This window comes from Cyprinus carpio, chromosome A21, assembly GCF_018340385.1.
Source record: "Cyprinus carpio isolate SPL01 chromosome A21, ASM1834038v1, whole genome shotgun sequence".
NCBI lineage: Eukaryota > Metazoa > Chordata > Actinopteri > Cypriniformes > Cyprinidae > Cyprinus > Cyprinus carpio.
The window spans coordinates 20,326,702-20,349,258 of record NC_056592.1 but is presented as its reverse complement, the minus strand read 5'-3'; the positions used below and the strand labels follow the sequence as shown (position 1 = coordinate 20,349,258).

The window sequence follows — 22,557 nt, the reverse complement described above, 5'->3', positions numbered from 1 at the left end:
ATTGCAATATGATGCCATCCACTGTAAGTGCATTACTAAAAAGGCTGCTGAACAAGCAGAAAATTATCGCCACAGATGCTGACGCCATCAGTGCTAGATAACAAATTAATATATTTGGTGCAACATGATAACTATAGTATATTACTTTAGTATTTGAATGCAATGTAAAAGAAGACCTTGATATTATTATGATACCAAAAATATTTCTAATATGCCAGATGTGGCACTCCAATGGAAAAGCATGGATCTAGTTCCTTTTTTCAATGCAACTTCCAAAAGACAAAAACATAAAATTTTTACATTGTATATTTTTATAGGCACAAAGTCACATTTTAGTGAATTTAGCTGTTTTGAGCTCATATGATTTGTACTGAACCAAGGAGAGTTTACATGCAAGTGGTTGGGGAAATTAATCCAAATTTGTACAAAATATGAATCTAACAACACAACCAAAGAGTTTTAGTACTTAATGAGATTTGTATTATATACTGATTTAAACGTCAGGCTTTTGTGGAAACGATGAGTGCTGCTATAGGGAATCTATCACAAAATGCGCATCCGATTGCAGAAATAAGGTACAGTTCAGCCTTGCATAATACAATACTGTAAATTTCCAGCGCTGGACTATCAGTCACTCCCCAGATAGCTCGGCCACAGGACAGGGTGGATGTGTTGAAGTGTAACAGAGGTTGGTCATTATGTAGATGGGTGAGCTCCAGTGTTTTGACTGCTATGTTGGCAGAAAAGAGGAAACTCTCATGAGCTGATGGTAAATATTTTGGTCACCAGGCAACAAGGCCGCAGCTCTGGATGCATGCAGAGAGGTTTTCTTCAATCCCGCACATCATGGCTAATGCTCCACGCCTTAATGTCCTCTGGCTCAGCGTTCTTTGGCTGTGTCTATACACACTGAACAAATGACAGCACTGTTTGCGTGCACGGCTCAGATTGGACTCACTCTGGCATTCGTCGAGTCCCTTACAGTCAATACACATTTAGATCTGTGCTTTGTCAGCATCCTGCCGAGAGCCTTCAGTTTCTTGTTGTCGTCTTTCATAGGGAACATGCATTTAAAAACTATTCTTCACATTAAAATGAATCATGAATGAAAGTATGAATCATGTTCTTTAGATTTAAGGTTACGGGGCTTCATGCACCCATTTTTGTAGTTGCAGTCTGGACTTATTGTAAAGCATTACTGACTGAATAGATGTGGCGTTTTGTATCTACGCAGAGCACTCTTTAAGATGATTTGGAATGCTTTCTTGTTGGATTCAAGACACAAAATGCTTCCTGTCAAGTTGTCTTTGTTTAAACAATGATCAGATTCAAGCTTACATTGTCTTCTGAGCTCTGAAGTGACACCGGTGACATGCTGTTTATAAACTGATTATTCAGAAAAATGTCACTCAAGTTGAAGCGACAGCAGCAAACTCCACATTGCGATTGAATTTTAAATAGCAGGACCTTACGTTTACTTTAACTATAAGTCGTGTAATGGAAATAATGTTCAGTTTTAAGCCATTTTTATGCAATAGAAATGCAAAAGTCTGTGCCCACAAATCAAATTTATTTATATAGCACCTTTCACAATACACACTGTTTCAAATGTTTAAACATTTATAATTTCTTCACGCTTTATAGTTGCATTTAGTCGATTAGAGCTGGGCAATAATATAGTTTTGTAACAATCCAAGTTGAGATTTGCAATATAGCATGCAGTGGACAGACTTATACATCCGGCTTTATGTGAAGAGCTTCATCTAATGGAGACGGTGAAACAGCATTGATGCAGTGATTCATGTATCCCCAGACAGACCGACCACAGATCCATACACGCTCAATCATTTATGCTTCAAAGTTGCACTCAGGGTTCCTGCTATATTGATTCTTATGCAATGTGTTTTTGATTCTCCATGTTACATTTGATGTTCATTACATTACATGTCCACTGGCACTTCTTCTGTGTAATGGATAATACAATCTGCTGCTGATTACTTAGCTATTAATTTTTATGCTTCACCAGTTGTTGGAGCCTTAAATCTAATGAATTTAAGACTCCAGCAGCTCCATAAATTCTCAAAAATTTGTTTCTGAAGCAAATAGCTCTAGAAAAGCAATCTGTGCAGAGTTTGAGTTGATGTTGACAGCTGGGTGCTCATGCAACTTGAATTAAAATGATTTACAGTTTTGCAATCTAAATATAAATGATAAAGTGTGAAAATGGTCGTTTTTAAATTTGTTTTGCAGCATCCTCATTCTCACTTTTATGTTTTCTCAGAGTGAGAGGCTCCTGATTAAAGGCGGTCGGATTGTGAACGATGACCAGTCCTTCTATGCAGACATCTATATGGAGGATGGAGTCATCAAGTAAGCTGCGTTCATATACAGTACAGCCACACTGCAACTGAAAACAGCTTCACGTTACTAACTGAAATGAAAGCCAAACCCATATGTATCAACATTGTTGATTTAACTCACGTTAGACTTTAAACCCATTCACCAGGCAACAGATCATAATTTCATTAATATTTGTTGAGAACGGCTTACTCCTGCTTAGAACAAAACCGGCTTATATATTTATATTTCCAAAATTTGGCACGAAATGCCAAATGCCAAATTAAATGCATGTTATATAATGCGTGTTTCAAACAAAAAACAAAACACAAACCTCGTAATGTGTAATCAAAATGCCATAACTCAAGCATATGAGAGTGCACAAGTGTTACATTGAAAATCTTTTGAAAACAATAAAACAAGTATTTTTACATATATAATTTTAACACATATCATTTTTAAATGATGAATATCTTAATAAAAAAAAATGTTAACTGTACAAAATTGTAGTTATGTATATATACAGTATATATATATATACACATACACACATACGTATTGCATAGGTTTTCTTGATTTTTATATACATATATATATATATGTGTGTGTGTGTGTGTGTGTGTGTGTGTGTGTAGCATAGGTTTTCTTGATTTTTATATACATATATATATATATGTGTGTGTGTGTGTGTGTGTGTGTGTGTGTGTAGCATAGGTTTTCTTGCGATTACACCATCTGACAGTCTTAACCAATCTCTCCATGTAATAAAAAGGTCAAATTATTGACATTTTTAATATTCTGACCATTACTCATAAACATGAGGGTCACATGCGTCTACAGACCAAAGATGTTCAGTTATTCATAATATTTTAAATATTATTCTCATAATGATAATGTTTTTTCAGCCATTTCTTCTTTATGACCTAAGAACAGTTATACCACATTGACATTTTCAACTGGAAATAAGAAAAACAAATAATAAACAATGATCATCGATCCATTAACATTTATATCATAGTGCAATTAAAAATTGTCTTTCTGAATACCATCTGCTGTCAACTTTAAGCAAATTGGAGACAACCTGATAGTCCCAGGAGGGGTGAAGACCATTGAGGCCGATGGGAAGATGGTGATTCCTGGAGGAATTGACATCCACACCCACCTACAGATGCCCTTCAGGGGCACGAGCACTGTGGATGATTTCTCACAGGGCACCAAGGCTGCTCTTGCTGGAGGAACCACCATGATCGGTGAGATCTGATTGCCTAATTTATCTGCTAATTGTGGACTGAACGGGGATAGTTCACCAAAAATGAAAATTTACTGTTAATGTACTCGCCCTCAGACCATCCAAGATGTAGGTGACTTTTAAAAAAATGCAAGTCAATGGCTACCATCACATGAGAGTCAATAAAGCATTTCGGCAGCACAAAATGAACCCCTGTGGCTCCTGACAATATATTGAGTTCTTATGAAGCGAAACAATCAGTCTGTGCAAGACACTGAACATCATTTACTACATTATTACCTGTGATCCAGACTCAGGCAAACAGGGAAATATGATCATTTTCTGTAAACCGCTTTGTTTGTTTCAATTAACTAGTTTGGTTATGTAATCATGCAATGATGAACGCATACACAATTATAATATTATAATTATTATAATATTATAATTATAATTATTATAATATTATATTATAATTATAATATTATAACCCAACAATAATGATGTGAAATGTGGATGTTTTCCATGTCTAATGCATATACAGTTAATAAACTAGTCTCCATCAGCTCAGATTTTTAAACCATGAGAAACCATGAAAAATCTGTAGAACACTGGAAAAAAAGGGTAATATGTGACCCTGGAGCACAAAACCAGTCTTAAGTGGCTGGGGTATATATATAAATACATTGTATGGGTCAAAATGATAGATTTTTCTTTTATGCCAAAAATCATTAGGATATTAAGTAAAGATCATGTTCCATGAAGATATTTTGTCAATGTCCTACTGTAAATATATCAAAACTTAATTTTTGATTAGTAATATGCATTGCTAAGAACTTCATTTGGACAACTTTAAAGATGATTTTCTCAATATTTAGATTTTTTTTTCACCCAGATTCCAGATTTTCAAATAGTTGTATCTCAGACAAATATTGTCCTCCTAACAAACCACACATCAATGGAGAGATTATTTATTGTGTGTGTGTGTGTGTTAATGAAAAGGGATAAACATTGACAACAATAGTAGGCTTCCGGCAGCCACACACAGCTCCTGTATGCGGCCCACGGTAAAATTCTGGTTGTGTGGAAAGACAGCAGACCTTTCTGACTGCCGGAGGCTACAGATCATGAAGAAAAAGTGTCAACAGCTGGTATGAAAGAGTGGCTTGTTGTACAGTAAACGCTGTGTTAGCACTGGTTCATTTTAGAGTAATAAAACAGCTGCATAAATCCCTTTGTTCCCAGAGGAAGTGTGTGGTAGATCCGACATGGAGATAATGAAGAAGCAGTGAAAATACTGAGAGGCTCCTCACTGACTCTCTGTAGAATGTGGCTTGGATTGGTTTGCTTTAGATAAGAGAGACAATGCTGAGAAGAAGCTAACAACTGATCAGATGTTCCTGCTGTAATGGGCCGAAAATATATGCGGTAGTACTTCAGTCTGATTCTGATTCCGGGAATCACAATCTGATTCCAGAATGATTCATTAAGAATATTTGTTTTATATATTAATGAATAAGTTGACCGACTTTGGATATCAAGTAGTGCATTTGTATTTAATTTTTTTATGTAATAATAAGCACTTTCTTAAATAATTAGAAATGAATAATGAATCAATACCATTGGATGTTAAGAATTACTAACTAAATATACAAAAAGTACAAGCAAATGTAAAGTACCAAAGGGGAAGAAAGAAACACTTTACAAGCAATGAACATGAAGTAAGTATATGAAAGTTTTCCCGACAAGGACAGTGAGGGATAGCAATAAAAAAGTTTTCAGAATGTATTCAGCAGAATGCATTGTGGTCCATTAACGAATCAATATTTTCTCCCACTCCAGAAAATATGCTGAATTTATGACTGCAATTATATTAAAAGCAATGAATTAAAAAATAAAATGAACAAAAATCAAATAAATGATAACTGACTAGATCATCAATAAATGTTAATATTACATGTAAAGTTGCATATTAAAGTATTGTTTACATCGGTAACCAAGGAAACGCTGGTCACTGCTGTTCCACAAGCGCCACCTGCTGTCAGAAAGTGCATCTGCATCTCATTCAGAGCTTCTGCTTTATTTCGTTCAAATATGTTTAATGTAGTATAGTTTCACAAAACTGCAGTAAGAGCATTTTGCTTTAGCTTCAGGTTTTACAATCTAACTTAAATCCAAAACTGCTCATGTCGCATTCTTTGTTTGGATTGTGATAAGAATACAGGGGTTGCCTCTGATTTAAATGGAAAGAGCACAGACAAAGCCTTACTTTATTAAATGAAGAGATTTATTTTATTTGTATTTTTTATTTGAATTTGAATTGAATTTATTTATTAGGATTAACCCCTTGAGATGTAATATCTAGTTTTTGATGGGGTCCCAAAATACAATGTAACACAATCACAACATAATAAAACAAAACAAAACACAAATTAACAATACATCCATAAACAACACTAAACCCAAACAAAAAGAAAAAAGGCACCACAAAATTGGAATAACTAGTGGGAAATATACAACAAAACCTAATACAAAATACACTGATCAATGAACCCAATTACAATATAAAATAAGAAAATATATATATAAAAAAATAAGATTTTCAATAATAACGTACAAAGTAAAATATGAAAACATATTTGAATTGGGATTTGTTTTAAAATTCCAAATTTGTTGTTATGTGACATATTTTAATTTCACAAAGAAATGTGCAGGATTTTTCATTTATAATTTGTCTTAAATCTCATTCTGTTTAAAAAAAAAACAAACGTGAGGAAATCGTATTGTTAAATCAGTATCATGAATTGAATCACATCGTGAGTTGAGTGAATAGTTACGTCCCGAGTTGATATGCATGACCAGAATTTCTTGCTCACAGAAAAGCAGTCCTTCCAGAAAATTCAGACGACTTTAGAGCTCCAGTAGCACGTATTTTAGTAAGAGGTTTAGCTGTGTTGTCTGAGTAAGAGTGTAAGTCCTCGTCTGTCGTGTGTGTCTCCTGCAGTGGATCATGTGATCCCGGAGCCGGGCTCGAGTCTGCTGGAGGCGTTCGAGCGCTGGCGTGAATGGGCCGATGAGAAAGCATGCTGTGATTACGCTCTGCATGTGGACATCACCCACTGGAACGACAGCGTCAGACAGGAGGTCCTGAGTCTCATTAAGGAGAAAGGTGGGAGATCCTTTGCAATTACACGTGTTTTTTTTTTTTAATTGCTTACAATTTCTGAAACTATGGCTCCTTTTCTTTCAACTCTACACACAAAACCACAAAACATGCACACAGCATCTCTTGCAAAGCAAGCAAACACTTCTTTCAAAACATTTTAAGTCTTATAAAAGTTCTGTTTTTGCTCAGTAACTTTACACTCAAATGATTGGCCATATACACACCAAACTACACACGGATATGACAAATCTTGTGTTGTTTGTTCGTTCAGTGTGCATTGGAGTTTATGACAGCACTCACATATACATGCACGCACAGAAATACACTGTATATACAGTGTGTGTGTGTGTGTGTGCACAGCTGTTGAACTAAACTGAGTCAGCACTGAACTGGCTTGAGCTGGATGATGATACTATTGAGCTTTTTTACAGCAGAATTTTAATTTGTCACTGCTTTGAAACTATCTGTATTGTATAAAGCGTCATAGAAATAAAGGGGACTTACCTTGGGTGTATATTCAGTATATATTTACAAATTACCATACATGGGTTTGCAAGGGTTTGTTGTCATGATTAGGTATATTTACACTAAAAAGAAATGCAAGGGGGTAAAAATAATTAATTTCTTCCTCAAAACATTGAGTTTTGATTTCGGTATTGTTCCAAAAATGGTTCAGCATATAAAAAGAAACCCTTCTGAAGTTATAAATATAAGCAGTATGATATCCCAGAGACTGAAGTTGAGTTATTTTTGGTCATTTGAGCTATTTCTGAAAACAAACTGCTTTATTATGGCTTATTCAATCAATTTATAAAATCCCCACCCAGTTTTGTTTGTGAATAAGAAATGCATAACGTTATGGAATAAAAATGGGTTGTGAATGCTGGCAGAGTTTATGTTTTCTGATTGATTCTTTCTGTGCTTATAGGAGTGAACTCTTTCCAGGTCTATATGGCTTTTAAAGACCTCTATCAATTGAGCAACAGTGAGGTAACATCAAGAATTTATTATAACGAAATTATACAGTTTTATTTATTTATTGTGAAAACAGAATAGTATTGTGGATGTACACATTCTTTCATCCTTTAAAAATGACATTTGTTGGTGTAACGTAATGTTTACAAATGTCCCCTCATGGCATTTTATGAAATATTGGTGCATATAAAAGTACTGTATGTACCAATATATAAATGTTATTCTTCTATTACCTAATTTTATGAAAAATGCCTTGTTTCTTTTAAAACAAGATTAGACTAGATTTCCACCGTTCAGTTTACTTGATCTCACTGTAACATTATTTTCTCTCTCAAAACCTCGCTATTTAATATCTAATATGCTTTTTCTGTGTGTTTTTAAACAGATTTATGAGATCTTCACCTTCCTTGGAGAGCATGGAGGAATTGCGCAGGTCCATGCAGAAAATGGAGAAATAATTGCTGAGGTTTGTGCACCTTATGAATAGGAGTGGGCATTTTTCAAAAACATTGTATCAAAAAAAAGAGAGAAAAGAAAGAGATTCTTTATCATATTGTATCAAAAAATGCTTTATTAATTTCATTAATTATATGAAATGCTGTCTCACCAAAGCCAATAACCTTTACTTTTGCCACCTCCACATATGCAATTTCCATATTTACAGCCTTTTTATGCCATCTTCATAATGAAAGGACAAACATTTGGGCTTAGAGTACAGATGAATCTTGCCAACTTTGGATTGGACATCTTTTGTAACAGTTGCTCGAGAGATATGCATGCTGTTTGGAAACCAGACGTCACTCAATCATAAAATAATGTAAAATATGTTTGAGGTGTTTTGTTTGAGGTGTTTGTTTAGTTTGTGCACCATATATGTTGAAAAAAGCATGAATAATTCATACAAGAAAATGAATAATGCAATACGAAGAGTGACAGAAGAGAGCCTCATCTCGTCTGCTCTGTGTGTTGTTCAGGAGCAGGCCCGTATGCTGGAGATGGGCATCACAGGACCGGAGGGACATGTTCTCAGCCGTCCAGAGGAGGTCAGTGACCACAAAAACAGCTGGATGCTGTCCTGTGTGGTGGCTTGTTAGTGGTTAGACGTCACTGCAGTCCCTGATCTTTTGCAGACATGATCCTTTATCTGGTTTTATTGCGGTCAGCCAAGAAAATGGGGAGGGAAGCTAGATTTGTCATGCATTTAAGCTGTGTGTAAATCTGTGTTTTGTGTGTGTGTGTGTGTAGCTGGAGGCTGAAGCAGTGTTTAGAGCTGTCACTATTGCCAGTCAAACCAACTGTCCGCTCTATGTGACCCGCGTGATGAGCAAGAGTGCTGCGGACATCATCTCACAGGCCAGGAAAAAAGGTACATCAAAAAATAAACTAATTCATAAATGAATTAATTGCATTTTTTGCCCTTTGCCCTTAAAACATTATCAATGTCTAATTTATTTATTTATTTTTTTGAATAATGGAAAGAATCTATTCTGATTTTAGTATTTCAAATTTCAGTACCAAAGCAAAAACTGTTGCAAGTATTTTAAATAAAAAATATTAAATAAATAAAATTAACTATTACTGCAATTAATAATTAATAGTAAATAATAAATTAAAACATAATTATAGTAAATAATAAATTAAAACTTAATTAAAACATTAGCATGAAGACGTTAAAATGTTGTTCTATTATGTGAACATTGCATTAAAAAGATCTAATTAATTTAATAATGTGACCAAGAAACACAGGTAACAGAACATGTGGCAGGTCTGTTGTGTTGCGCAGATCTGTTTTGACACGTCTGTTTATTTTTGTCAAACATCGCAATTTCAGATTCAACTCACATTTTAATATAGCCGCACCTCCCGAAACTACTTAGCAGCATGAAAATAACACTTTTATTAAATATAACACTCGCTTTATAATCAACAAAGCTGAAATCAGTTCATTTTACCTGCTGCACAAACTCACTGAGTGAAATCTGTCTGCACGGCGCTTTGAATCTCTTAATAATCATGTTTATACATTGTTTGTTACAGTGGAACAATTTGTGACTTACTTCTGACTTGAAAGCCTCTGATTGGCCGTTCGCTCACATCCTCAAGTTTGAAAGCTGCTGCTGATTAGTCGCTTATTATGTTTTAGAAAATTAAGTATCGATTTGTAATATTTAGCACATTTCATATGTAATCATGTGAATGCACACAATGTTCTGGAGAAGTGTCAGAGTGAGCTGAAGTAACAAGGTGCAGAACACGATGAAAAGTCTGAGAAAATAAGAAATCGCAGCAGTGTTGGCAGCGTAACGTTTGAGCGTTCACAGATGTCGACAAGTTTTCACATCTCGTCAGAGTTAAATAAACCTCTGTAGAGTTACACTCATCTTTGACGTGTGTATTCATGACAGTAATGACCTTCAGTTGGATACAGCTGTGTGGCATGTGTGTAAATAACAGCTTAATTATTATAAATTATAATATGCAGTTGTTAAATTATTATTATTAATTAGTCATTTCATTATATATTAGCTGTCAGTACATTATTTGCACTCTGTGTAATGTTTATTTTATATGCACTGGCTGATCTGTTGTAGAGGTTCCACAGTCCATCATTATAATAGCTCTTGCTGTTGAGTTACTGTATATCATTCAGATGCAGTGCTCTCACTCTGGGAGGTTCATACAGGGACCTAACCAGATGCAACACATGTGAAAGGACTATTCCATCTTAAGAAGTTTTTGTCTTAACATGTGGCAGAGTTTAAGAGAAGTGTCAAGCATCAGGAGTACAGAAGCCAGCTGATATAGTTTTAGACAATATTTAACCATGGTTTTTATGGTCAAATGCAAATATATAAAACTGTAAAAGTTAAGGCTGGAAACGTATACATTTTTTAAAAAGTTGAATTATTTGCATGAAATGCCAGTTAATCGCAGATAAAGAATCACCTCTGGTTTTTTTTTCTTTTTTTTCCTGGACTTCAGTTCAGCTCTTCCCAGTCAAGATTCTGTAAAATGACTTAAATAATTTAGCCAAAAATGAAAATTCATTCAAGTCATTTATTTATTCATTAAAAACTTGTATACTGGTGTTTTGTCAGAGAAAATACAAAAGCAGGAATTTTGAAAAATAAATAATTAAATAAATCATAGGGCTGTAAAATAAATTAATCAAATTAATTACATTCATTGCATGCCGGCATACATATGCATTCAAATTCAAATTTGTGACCCTGGAGCTGGGGGTATATTTGTAGCAATAGCCAAAAATGTATTGTATGGGTCAAAATTATAGATTTTTCTTTTATGCCAAAAATCATTAGGATATTAAGTAAAGATCATATTCCATGAAGATATTTTGTAAATTTCCTACCGTAAATATATCAAAACTTAATTTTTGATTAGTAATATGCATTGCTAAGTACTTCATTTGGACAACTTTAAAGATGATTTTCGCAATATTTAGATTTTTTTGCACCCTCAGATTCCAGATTTTCAAATAGTTGTATCTCAGACAAATATTGTCCAATCATAACAAACCATACATCAATGGAAAGATTATTTATTCAGATTTCAGATTATGTATAAATCTCAATTTAAAAAAAATTGACCCTTATGACTGGTTTTGTTCTCCAGGGTCACATGGTAAATGGAAGCTCAACTGTAGTTGCTTGATGTGCAAGAAAGAACTGGTTCACTGGTTCTCATGCATTAAGCAAACACTTTTAAGCTCCACATATGTACCATATTTCATGTGCTCTGTGTATGTGTGTTGATCAGTGTTTATATGTGATTAAACACATAAATTAAATCTGTTACTCATATGAAGGGATCACGATGGTGAAAAATTGGGTGAATGGACTTTCAATGGAGAAATCTCTCAGTTTTCATTAAAAATATCTTCGTTTGTGTTTAGAAGATGAATAAAAGTCATATTTTTCTGGAACGTCGTGAGTAAATGATGATAAAATTCCCATTTTTGGGCGAACTAATTAGTTAATAATTTTGGAGTCAACACTTTTATGTCTCTGAAATGGTTGCGAGCGTTCCCAAAAGTGCTGTAAAATGTCTTAAAGTTTCTAGTACGCTATTCATCACTGTTCTGGTGTGTTAAATTGGGTGCTTAATCACTGTCTTTAAATGGGACACAAACCTGAGTCATTCTAGACTGTGCCTCTTTATTCTTTCTGACTGTCCTGAACGGAGACTAAAGGTCTGTGTCGGTGGAGATTTATAAGGTAGTTCTGTGTGGTTTCATCCTCTCAATTCTTTTAATGAGCTTTGCAAAGGACTTAGATGAATTTACGTGCTATAACAAGCATCACTGTTAAAATTTGCACATACATACAGTAGGTTTAGGGATTTGATCAAACCCCTACTTATTTCTAGGTAATGTGGTGTTTGGTGAGCCGATCACGGCCAGTTTGGGAACCGATGGGACTCATTATTGGAGCAAGAACTGGGCTAAGGCGGCATCTTTTGTGACCTCACCACCCCTCAGTCCTGACCCAACCACTCCTGACTATCTGAACACCCTGTTGGCCAGGTAAACACAAGCATATCCTAAAATACATGACGTCATTTTACAATACAGTTCTGTGGGTTAGTTCTTAACTGGTGGGTCTTTTAACTTGTAGACTTTAAAACCATTGACTAAAAGTTATTGATTGAAAATATTAAAAACAATATAGTTGATATTTGATGTTTATTGTAAAATATTTCACTGATGGACTCACCATGCATCCAAAATTTTTCCCAGCTCGTGGCCAGAGATTCTGGGATACAGAGAAAAAAAAAATGTATATACAGATTTATTAGTCATTGAATAGTTCACTCAATTTAGTCATTGCATAATTCAACAATTTGTTCAAATATGCTGGGGCCCTCGTAAACATGAATACACACAGATTTGATCTTAGAGTGTGTGTGCTCTAAAAAGTGATTTTATTTGGATTATAAACAGTCTCTGACATGGAAAAGTGCTTAGGGCAAAGTCAGGGTCCGAGCACTGCAGGTAACTGGAAATTAAAGCAATTCTTGGCACTCGCCATTCTCAAGTAAAGGATTTGGACGTTGACTGGTGCTCTGTTATATGTTAATGACATTAATTTAGGGGGCATCTACAAGGCAGAGATCTGAAACTATTCAGCTGCAAACAAACTCAAGATTATTTGCAATTTATGAATTTCACATCTGAAAGAGAGGCACAAAAAACATGCATACTGTCCATTCTCTGAATCACACATACGTACATTTGAGAAATGGTCGTAAGATCGATGTAGAACTGTTTTTATGCAACATTTTATAAATGAGGCCCCTGGTCTACAGAACAGTAACACTCTTGCTCGTATGAAACCACAACAATTCATCTAAGACTGTATCTTATAGCTGTAGTATTTATAATTTTAGGCTAAATACCATCAATTTCAAAGTGTTGTCTGTTACATGTGAATTAGTGTGATGTGTCTGTGTGTTTCAGTGGTGATCTGTCGGTGGTGGGCAGCGCTCACTGCACATTCTCTGTGGCTCAGAAGGCCATAGGGAAAGACGACTTCACTCAGATTCCTGAAGGAGTCAACGGAGCGGAGGAGAGGATGTCCGTCATCTGGGACAAGGCTGTGGTAAGGATCAAATCACGTTAAAAATTTATCTGTGATTTTACATCAGTTACGAGTTGATTCTGCTTTACATCCTCAGATCCAGAAAATATAAAGTAGCTGAATATTTACTCAGTACATTAACTCTTTCCCTGCCATTTGCATAATTTTCCAGCTTTTCATATTTTCACTGGTATATGTTAGGGGGTGCTATTACACATCTTCTAAAAAATACTGAATCTCTGGATAGACTGTAAAAAAAATGGACGATACGTGTCCACTTGCTTCCACTAAAGAAAAGTGAAGCCAAAACATCCCAGTATGGCCGATGTCGTCTTGCACCAATGATGTCATTTCGAGCCTGAGTCTGCACAGTACTGATTCGTTTGGAGGCTGAATCCATGCAATAGTGAATCATTTGGAGCCTGAGACTGCACAGTACTGATTCGTTTGGAGGCTGAATCCATGCAATAGTGAATCATTTGGAACCTGAGTCTGCACAGTACTGATTCGTTTGGAGGCTGAATCCATGCAATAGTGAATCATTTGGATCCTGAGTCTGCGCAGTACTGATTCGTTTGGAGGCTGAATCTATGCAATAGTGAATCATTTGGATCCTGAGTCTGCGCAGTACTGATTCGTTTGGAGGCTGAATCCATGCAATAGTGAATCATTTGGATCCTGAGTCTGCGCAGTACTGATTCGTTTGGAGGCTGAATCTATGCAATAGTGAATCATTTGGAACCTGAGTCTGCACAGTACTGATTCGTTTGGAGGCTGAATCCATGCAATAGTGAATCATTTGGATCCTGAGTCTGCGCAGTACTGATTCGTTTGGAGCCAGAGTCTGCGCAGTAGTGCTTCATTTGGAGTATGAATTTATGCAATAGTGAATCACTTGAAACTTGAGTCTGCACAGTAGAGATTCGTTTGGAACCTGAGTCTGCACAGTAGTGATTCGTTTGGAGGCTGAATCTATGCAATAGTGAATCATTTGGAGCTCGAGTCTGTGCACTAGAGAACTAAAAGCAAAGTCATTAGAAAAATGTGCACTCTGGTGTGGACCAAACAACCATACCGAGACCCAGCTGAAGAGGTGGTCTCGGTCTGCCTCCAAACGAATTCTGGTATGGTTGAATGGATGAACCAATGACTGGATGACCTTAAGCACACGTGTTTTTTTTGTTTTTTTTTTACAGTGTCTGGTTCACTTGCAAAAAGAGCAGTGTGAAAGCGAACCATACCAAAATAATAAAAAATTAACATTGTATTTAGTCTGGACCAAAGCAAGTAGCGTGCTTTCCTGGTGTGAATACACCCTTAAATTAACACGATAATCAAACAGCATATAAATCAGAACTGCCTAACTTTACCGAAATGTCGACGCAGGAAGTGGTTTAGGACTGTGCAGCTTTGGGGTGTTGATGGACTCAGTCTATTCAGTCTATGTTTTGATTATTGATCTAAATCCCACCCGGACATTTTCTCCGATTTTTGTTCAAAATGTTGCTTTTTTCATGCAACTTACATTCAAGTGTTGATAAAAAAGATTGCATGAAGCTACAATAAAACTGCTTGTTTTGTTTTGTTTAAAAGCAGAGGCTCTGTTCTTTATTTTGACATATTGCATGCTCAGACATTCATACAACAAAATATTCTGGGTGCCATGAAGATTTTGTGAAAATTATCAAAAATGCCGGCAGGGAAAGAGTTGATGAATTTATTGTACCCTAATGTGGATGTGAATATAGGGCCATAAATCTTATATACATCACCTTCTTCTCATAAGTGTACGTATAAAGCTCCAAAATAAAACAAGCACTTTGATTCTCAGTTGTCTGTTTTTCCTTTGCTCAGGTCACTGGTAAAATGGATGAGAACATGTTTGTCGCTGTGACAAGCACCAATGCTGCTAAGATCCTCAACCTTTATCCACGCAAGGGTCGGATAGCCGTGGGCTCCGACAGCGATCTGGTCATCTGGGACACAGACGCCGTCCGGACCATCACTGCAAAAACACATCATTCTGTAGGTGCTCTTTAAATCAATCCAGTGAACGCTCTATAAACTCACATTTCAGAGGAACATCTAAACGTAGAGAGGGAACAGAACTGGCTGGACTGACCTTCCAGTTCCTCTGAGCGGAATTAAATGCTTCTAACTAATCAAACTGTGTTCATACAGGAGCCCTTCGTAAATAAAACCACTGGATAGAAACAGGCCACAAAAACAGATCTGAACAATCAGAATGCTTGGGTTTCTTTTTGTTTCATTATTAAGTCTCAACAGACATTTATTACTCTAGGAATGTATTGATAAGGGAGAGAAGAGTTGCAAGCATCACTTTTAATAAACCAACCACTAACTTACAGGTTTGTGCAACAGACATAACTTGTAACTCAATTCATGCAGCTGTTTTTGCTATTACTTTTCTAATCAATTGCATATTACAGTTTCACTAATCAATCAGTGAATTTCATAAAGAGTACTTATTATGGAAACAATAGAATATACTTAGGTGCAAACTTAAAGTAATGTTTTCAGACACTTAACTCCATGTTATGTACAATTAAATGAAAATGTACTATAGTTTACATTTGTTTAAATGTAATTAGTTAATTAACTTTCAAAACTTGATTGCTTTTTGACCCACTTAGGATGTACGCACATCTATATAAGTAATTTCATAATTACTTCTGTCGTCTTTACTTCTGTTGTTTTTGTCTTTTGCAAGCAGTTGTTAAAGCCAACAACTCAACTGCAATGTGTTAAATCATGCTAGCAACATGTTGGCAGTGTGCTAAATCATGTTATCAACATGCTAAAGCACTAGCAATGTGTTAAAACCTGGTAGCAACATGCTAATTTGCATAAACAATGTGTTAAACCATGTTAGTAACATGATAAATCATGCTAACAATGTGCTAGAAGATATTAATAACATTTTATTGACTTCAAGTAAAATCTTCGATCACACTTTAGTTTGGGGACCAATACTCACTATTAAATAACTATTAACTATGATTTTCCCTCAATAAACTAGTCATTTGCTGGTCATTAATAGTAAGGTAGTTGTTAAGTTTAGGTATGGGATCTGATTAAGGGATCTATAATATGGTCATGCAGAATAAGGGGCCGTTCACACAGAATGTGTCTTTGTATCTAAAAACACGAGACACAACGGTCATTCATGTTCGTCTAGCGTGTTTACATAGAAAAACAATGGAAAACTAGCACACTGGAATGGAAAAACGTGCTCTGTGTGAACGGCCCCTAAGTCATTAATAATATGTGCCTTATACAGTAAGTACTAATTAACAGCCAATGTGCTAGTAATATGCATTCTAATAAGCAACTAGTTAATACTGAGAATTGGTCCCCAAACTAAAGTGTTACTAAATCTTCAAACTTAAAGCTTTTCAAGGTTATTTCAAACTTTCAAACAAGGCTTTGTCAAGCCAGTATCAAAGTTTGTTAAACTTTCCTCATCTAGTTACCATTAGAATGAATCTGCAATGAACAGTTTTTGTGTCATGGTCCAAGAGAAGTTCTGAAGAACCTGCAGTGAGCAGTTTGTGACCAAGCCATGAAAGTGTCCAGACGCTCGGACTCTTTTTCCTCTTCCAGACATACGCATAGGAGCATTAAATTCCTGATTGAAGAGCTACAGAATTTAGATTCAGGTGAGATGGGAGTTTCCTGGGCAGATTCTACGAGGGCTAAATATGTGGATCGTTTGAAAACCATTGGGGGAAAGATTCAGCAGAACTCAGGCGCTGCCAAAATGACATCACATTTTCATTTCCTTTTGGCCACTTCTCTAGAGACCATTACACATCCAAACAGCACTGGCTGCCATGGCTTTCAACTGTGGATAACATGCTTGGTGTTTATTGATTGTTTATTCTGTGGCTCTGTATCCTTGGTTCCCATATTCTGTGAAGTCACCTAAAACATGACTTCCTCACCTGCCAGAGAGCCTTGCGTTTGCCAGCGTTCTTGACAGACGTGTCACTTCCTGTTCTTGAACACAAAGGATGGATGAGCGCCAAATGCAGAGACTGTGGATCATGGCCAGATGTCACAACAATTACGAAATCTACTAGAGAAGAGGAAAGTAGGGCAGTAGTAAACTAGACAGAAGTGGTATGCTGGTTAGAGAGAGGGGTAATGAAAGACAAGAGGCTGTGAGTGTGAGGAAAAGACGAGGAGATAGAGCAGGATGTTTTTGTCTTTCCTCTATCCAGCTGAAGAACGAGAACGAGACTCTCCTGCATGTGATCTTCATTAGTGTGGAACATCTTAACGTTTCTCTTTGCAGAAGCTTAAACTTAAAACGGCTGTTTGTGTCAAGAGTTTATGTTGGAAAGCACAGCAGCTCAGTGTCATATTGGATGATTTTTAATGTTTTTTGAAATTTCTATGCATCAGAGAGTCTATAAAAACAAAAAGATATTGCGGTTTCCATGAAAACATGATATTGAGCGGCAAATTAGCATATTAGAATGATTTCTGAAGAATCATGTGACACTGAAGACTTGAGTAATGATGCTGAAAATTCAGCGTTGCATCACAGAAATAAATTATATTTTAACATATATTCACATAGAACACAGGTATTTTAGATTGTAATAATATTTCACAATTTTACTGTAGTTTTGTTTTAATAAATGGAAGTTTATTTATGTGATTCAAATGCAGTTCAGTTAATTTGATAAAAAGCCAATGTGCAAATTGAAGGCTATAAAAATAAATCACTGTAGACAATGATTTGCATTATATGCACAAAATGTATTAAAATATAAATATTACATCATAAAAAACAGACCTGGTACATCCATACATGTCCAAAAAAAAAAAAAAAAATGGTAGTACTATAGTAAGGTCCAAGAAAAAAAAAGCATTGCACTGTAGAGGTTCACATGTGTTACATACAGTACATGTTGTTGTGTTGTTCTAGGCAGCGGAGTATAATGTGTTCGAGGGCATGGAGCTGAGAGGTGCGCCCATGCTGGTCGTCTGCCAGGGGAAGATTGTTCTGGAGGACGGGAACCTGCACGCGACCGCCGGCACTGGACGTTTCATTCCCTGCTCCCCGTTTCCGGACTTCGCTTACAAACGCGTCAAAGCCAGGAAACAGGTACAGCTCTGCCGGGAGGAGCACAGACCCCGATGACCCTGGACACATGCGTGGCAGTAGTTCATTTGTTTTTACAGTGCATTCAAGTCAGCACTGTACTGAAATTCCAGTTTTATCCCACCCCCCCCACACACAGTTTTCTGCAGTTTATCATAATTTCTCTAGGAAAGTCAAATTTAGTTGTTAGTGATTTTCATGTTGAGACAATTAGTTTTTGTCCACTCTTTATTTTAATCCAGCAAATCTCCAAAATATCTTGCTTACACTGAACACAAAGAGATGAGAGCGCAACACTATTGACCTTCCTCAACAATCTGTCAGCCAAATCTGGAACCAATTTCCAAGACAACATTAAATTTACAATTTACGCGAGCACACATTTCCCCAAAAACAACCCACATGAGGATAAACGCATCCATGGAATGTAACTGCAAACACCCAAACTTGCCTTTCTCGGTCTTTCTCTCTAAATAATATGCTGCACAATCCTGTATCAAACTGAAGCACTGTGTTTGGGTCTCTCCTAAAGATGGCCATACTGAAGGCGGTCCCCAGAGGCATGTATGACGGCCCCGTGTCTGAATTCTCACCCATGTCGAGGGGCGGCACGCCATCTGCCTCCGCCCGTACCTCACCCACCAAAGCCCCTGTCAGGAACCTCCATCAGTCTGGCTTCACACTGTCAGGTAAGCAGACCATTGAGCTACAGTAGCATGCAAGCATCATGGGTTTGATTCTCAAGGAATGCATGAACTGATAAACAAAAAATCTTGAATACAATGTAATTCGCTTTGGATAAAAGCTAAATGCATGAATGAAATACAACAGATGCAGAACCCAGCATAAAGAGTTCATGTCTTTGCACTTGACAGCTTGACTACTTTAAGTGAGCATGAAGACTGCAAGTGTGTGTAGAACTTTTCATTACCTGATGGGACACACTTAATAGTGTTGTAAAAATGCAAGTGTTTTTTCAGAACTTTATTTTTTATTTTCGATAATTTGCATTTTAAAATCAACTTCTAAATGTCTGTTCATTAGTCCATATAACAGATGACGAAATTTCATTCTAATTAAGTGATAAAAAGCAGTTGCAAATGTTGTATGAAGTTAATATCACCACTACTCATTTGCACCAATAAAACGAATGCATGAAATAGCATCACACCCCCTTTTTAAGTACACAGTCTTGCTTTTGTCTTTTTGTCTGAAAGATGGTTTGCTTCACATCAAAGTTTGTACAGCTGTGATTCGCCTCATAGCTGGTTGGTTTGGTTTAAAGGCTTCTAGCGCTTTAACAAAGACTGTTTTTATATCTCGGTGTTTCTCTGTAGGTCCTGAAGAAGCCCCCATCAGAGCGGCTGGAAGACGCACCTTTATGCCCCCCGGTGGCCGCTCCAATATCACCTCCCTCAGTTAAATATAAAGAGCATGTAAGAGAGAGGCCAGGATCAAATCAGAAGTGTAGAAGTAAGGTGATTAGTCAGGAAAAGAAACAAAAGAAGCGTAGAACACTGAACTCATGCCTTACCCTCCATGATTTCCTCCTGCTGAGTGACTGAAGATCAGTAGTCCACCTCTGAGAAACAAAGCATTTAGTGTAGCGTTACGTTCATTTGTGTGTTTAGAGAAACGGAATTAGAAAACGTTAGAATTACCGTAAAAACAACGTTTGCGTTTGTTAAGGAAGGACTACTGCCGTGTGTTTCATAGAGCTTCGTCTGTATTCCCTCATAAGCTTTATTTGCGTACATCAGCTGTGATTATGCTAGTAAACGTTACTTTGTAAATGAAGTTGAAGTGTTGAGCATTTTTTTTTTAAGTATAATAAAGCTGAATGTTAAGGAAAACCATGCAATGATATACAAGTTATATACATTCACATACTGTATCCGTCTCACTGGAGCTGCAGATATACAAAAAACAATATGCATCCGTCATGTGAACTTCAGTCAAACACATTGAACTCGAAAAAGGAAAAATAAACTAAACAAAGCCTGCAGGAGAAAGATATTCACCTTTTGCATTTTAGTTCAAGGTTAAATTATTAAAGGATGATTAACACGTTCTACAGTGTCTTTTCTTAAATCACATAAAGTGTTGGAATATGTTTTTGATATATTTCTTGTGACGTTGGTAGAAAAGCTCCCTGTTAATGGAAAGAAACAGTTCAACATACTGATGCCCCAAATAACAGTGGTATGAAGAGATTTACCGATTGATGTGGAATAGGTTGTTTATTATATTTATGTAGGTTTGATTATATTTCCTTTCTTTTTTTAAACATCTGAGTCAAAAAAGCAGGTGAACATGAATGTGTGATGTGCAAAATTTGTTCCTCAATAAACACAAGTTACAACTGAGTGCCTGTGAATGATTTGCTCTGTATATTTATCACCTCACGGTACAAGGAAATCAGAACTACTAAAACACACACAGACATGAAACGAATGCAGCTCTCAAACCACCCAAATAAATGAGAAAGTCACATTTTGCATTTGTACAATAATACAGAGTTTTGGAAAACAAATTCTAATGGTTCTGTTATGCTATCAAATTATCAAGTGCAATTAGCTGTATATTCCATAATAACAACAACAATAAAAAATTATATATAAAGCAGGTGATATTACATTTTAATAGTTTAAATTTAGTTTAACTTGATGTTATATATTTAACATCCTCCTAAATATTAAAAGACACTCTAAATTAGATGAAAATAATATTAATAATAACAACGACATACAAACAGCAATAAATGGGTTCAACTCCTAGGCTTAAACTTGACATTTTTTAAAAATAATATTTCTGGGTGGATTGTCTGTAATATTTAATATTTACCCGACCACTAGATGGCGATATTGATTCATTGTTGCTTATTTCCACCAAACTTTAAGAGAACTACACTGTAAGACACAGGTATGGGAAAGGTACTGGTAAAGTTCTGCCGGTATGTCATCATTCAAGTTTATGGACATTTTCTTTAGCCCTAAAACACAATGCAATGTGTAATGTAAAACACCTGGGAAAATTAACACAGTATATTAGGCCCTATGTTTATACAGTATGAGACCTCAGAAGAAAATGAACTGCATTTATGTTATAAATCTATCTTTTTTTTTATTATAAATGAGACAGCTTTGTGTGAATATTCCTAGGCTATGCAAACCTTAGTCAGACTTGTCAGATGATGCTATTAAATAATTTGATTATTATTTGATCTGTGCAGTGTGGTCAATATCTTAATTTAGCAGCACAATCCAGCAATGAATCTCCAAAAACGCTTAAGAACCAGAAAGGCCAAGTAATGCGCTCAGTGGCATGAATGACAGTATTCTCCAGCTCCATTAAGGTGCACATCTACATCATTTGAATGGATCACGTGAAATGAATATCTTTGCATTCTGCTCTCCGCATTTGTATGTTAGCAAGAGCAGCTTTATAAATCATGGCGGACGGCTGGAGTCTGATCACTCGCTGAATCAGACAACAGTTAATCTTCACGTGCCTCCGAGGGGAATTAGAGAAATCCATTAAACTAGTAAGGCACACATTTCACAGCCAGGTGCAGAGAGCGTCATCATTCTGTTATTTCTGTATGTATGTGATTGTGTAGTCGGCCTGTCACTGTCAACCAGCGTACGCCGTCAGTTAGTTCAGAGCGTGAGGTTCACACCAGGATAATGCTTCCTTCCAGAATCCGTGATGTTCCAGTCTCCCAGTATGGATTTTCTCATGCATCCGCCGTCAGCTTCCAGTGAAGCAGGAATGCCGTCCAGAGGTTAACTTGATAAACAATGCTGTACGTTGTTGTTCTGTCCATCTTGAATGGCTTTGTTCGTCTCTTCTGCATCGAGGTTGTTGGTCTCAGCGTCTGCTTTGGTTTTCCTCAACCTCCAAAACAGAGAAAGGACAAGAAATCTAGTCATGCAAAAGTTTCACAGTGTTAAAATGTGAAGTTGTTACCTTCAGGCAAGGTTACTGCAGTTAAGGGATTAGTTCACTGCCAGAATAACAAATTCCTGATAATTTACTCGCCTCCATGTATTTCTTTCTTCAGTCGCAAAGAAATTAAGGTTTTTGAGGAAAACATTCTCAAAAGATGTTCTGCTGCATTGAA

The 22,557-nt window shown here is 36.3% G+C and overlaps 2 protein-coding genes across 2 annotated transcripts in view; one reads left to right on the top strand and one right to left on the bottom strand.

The window, feature by feature from the left end:
• dpysl3 (dihydropyrimidinase like 3) overlaps positions 1-20,800 on the top strand; it is a 22,144-nt gene extending 1,344 nt beyond the window's left edge. The window contains exons 2-14 of the mRNA XM_042711227.1: positions 2,282-2,370; positions 3,403-3,587; positions 6,567-6,731; positions 7,657-7,718; positions 8,089-8,169; positions 8,678-8,746; positions 8,949-9,069; positions 12,090-12,246; positions 13,180-13,321; positions 15,155-15,325; positions 18,258-18,437; positions 18,967-19,123; positions 19,772-20,800. Coding sequence (XP_042567161.1) covers positions 2,282-2,370; positions 3,403-3,587; positions 6,567-6,731; positions 7,657-7,718; positions 8,089-8,169; positions 8,678-8,746; positions 8,949-9,069; positions 12,090-12,246; positions 13,180-13,321; positions 15,155-15,325; positions 18,258-18,437; positions 18,967-19,123; positions 19,772-19,857 — 1,665 coding nt within the window. The 3' untranslated portion in view covers positions 19,858-20,800. The remainder of the gene's footprint in view (positions 1-2,281; positions 2,371-3,402; positions 3,588-6,566; positions 6,732-7,656; positions 7,719-8,088; positions 8,170-8,677; positions 8,747-8,948; positions 9,070-12,089; positions 12,247-13,179; positions 13,322-15,154; positions 15,326-18,257; positions 18,438-18,966; positions 19,124-19,771) is intronic.
• Positions 20,801-20,843: 43 nt separating this feature from the next.
• Positions 20,844-22,557, bottom strand: part of LOC109083861 (serine/threonine-protein kinase 32B-like) — a 50,902-nt gene continuing 49,188 nt past the window's right edge. The window contains exon 13 of the mRNA XM_042711228.1: positions 20,844-22,331. Within this exon, the coding sequence (XP_042567162.1) occupies positions 22,220-22,331 (112 nt within the window). The 3' untranslated portion in view covers positions 20,844-22,219. The remainder of the gene's footprint in view (positions 22,332-22,557) is intronic.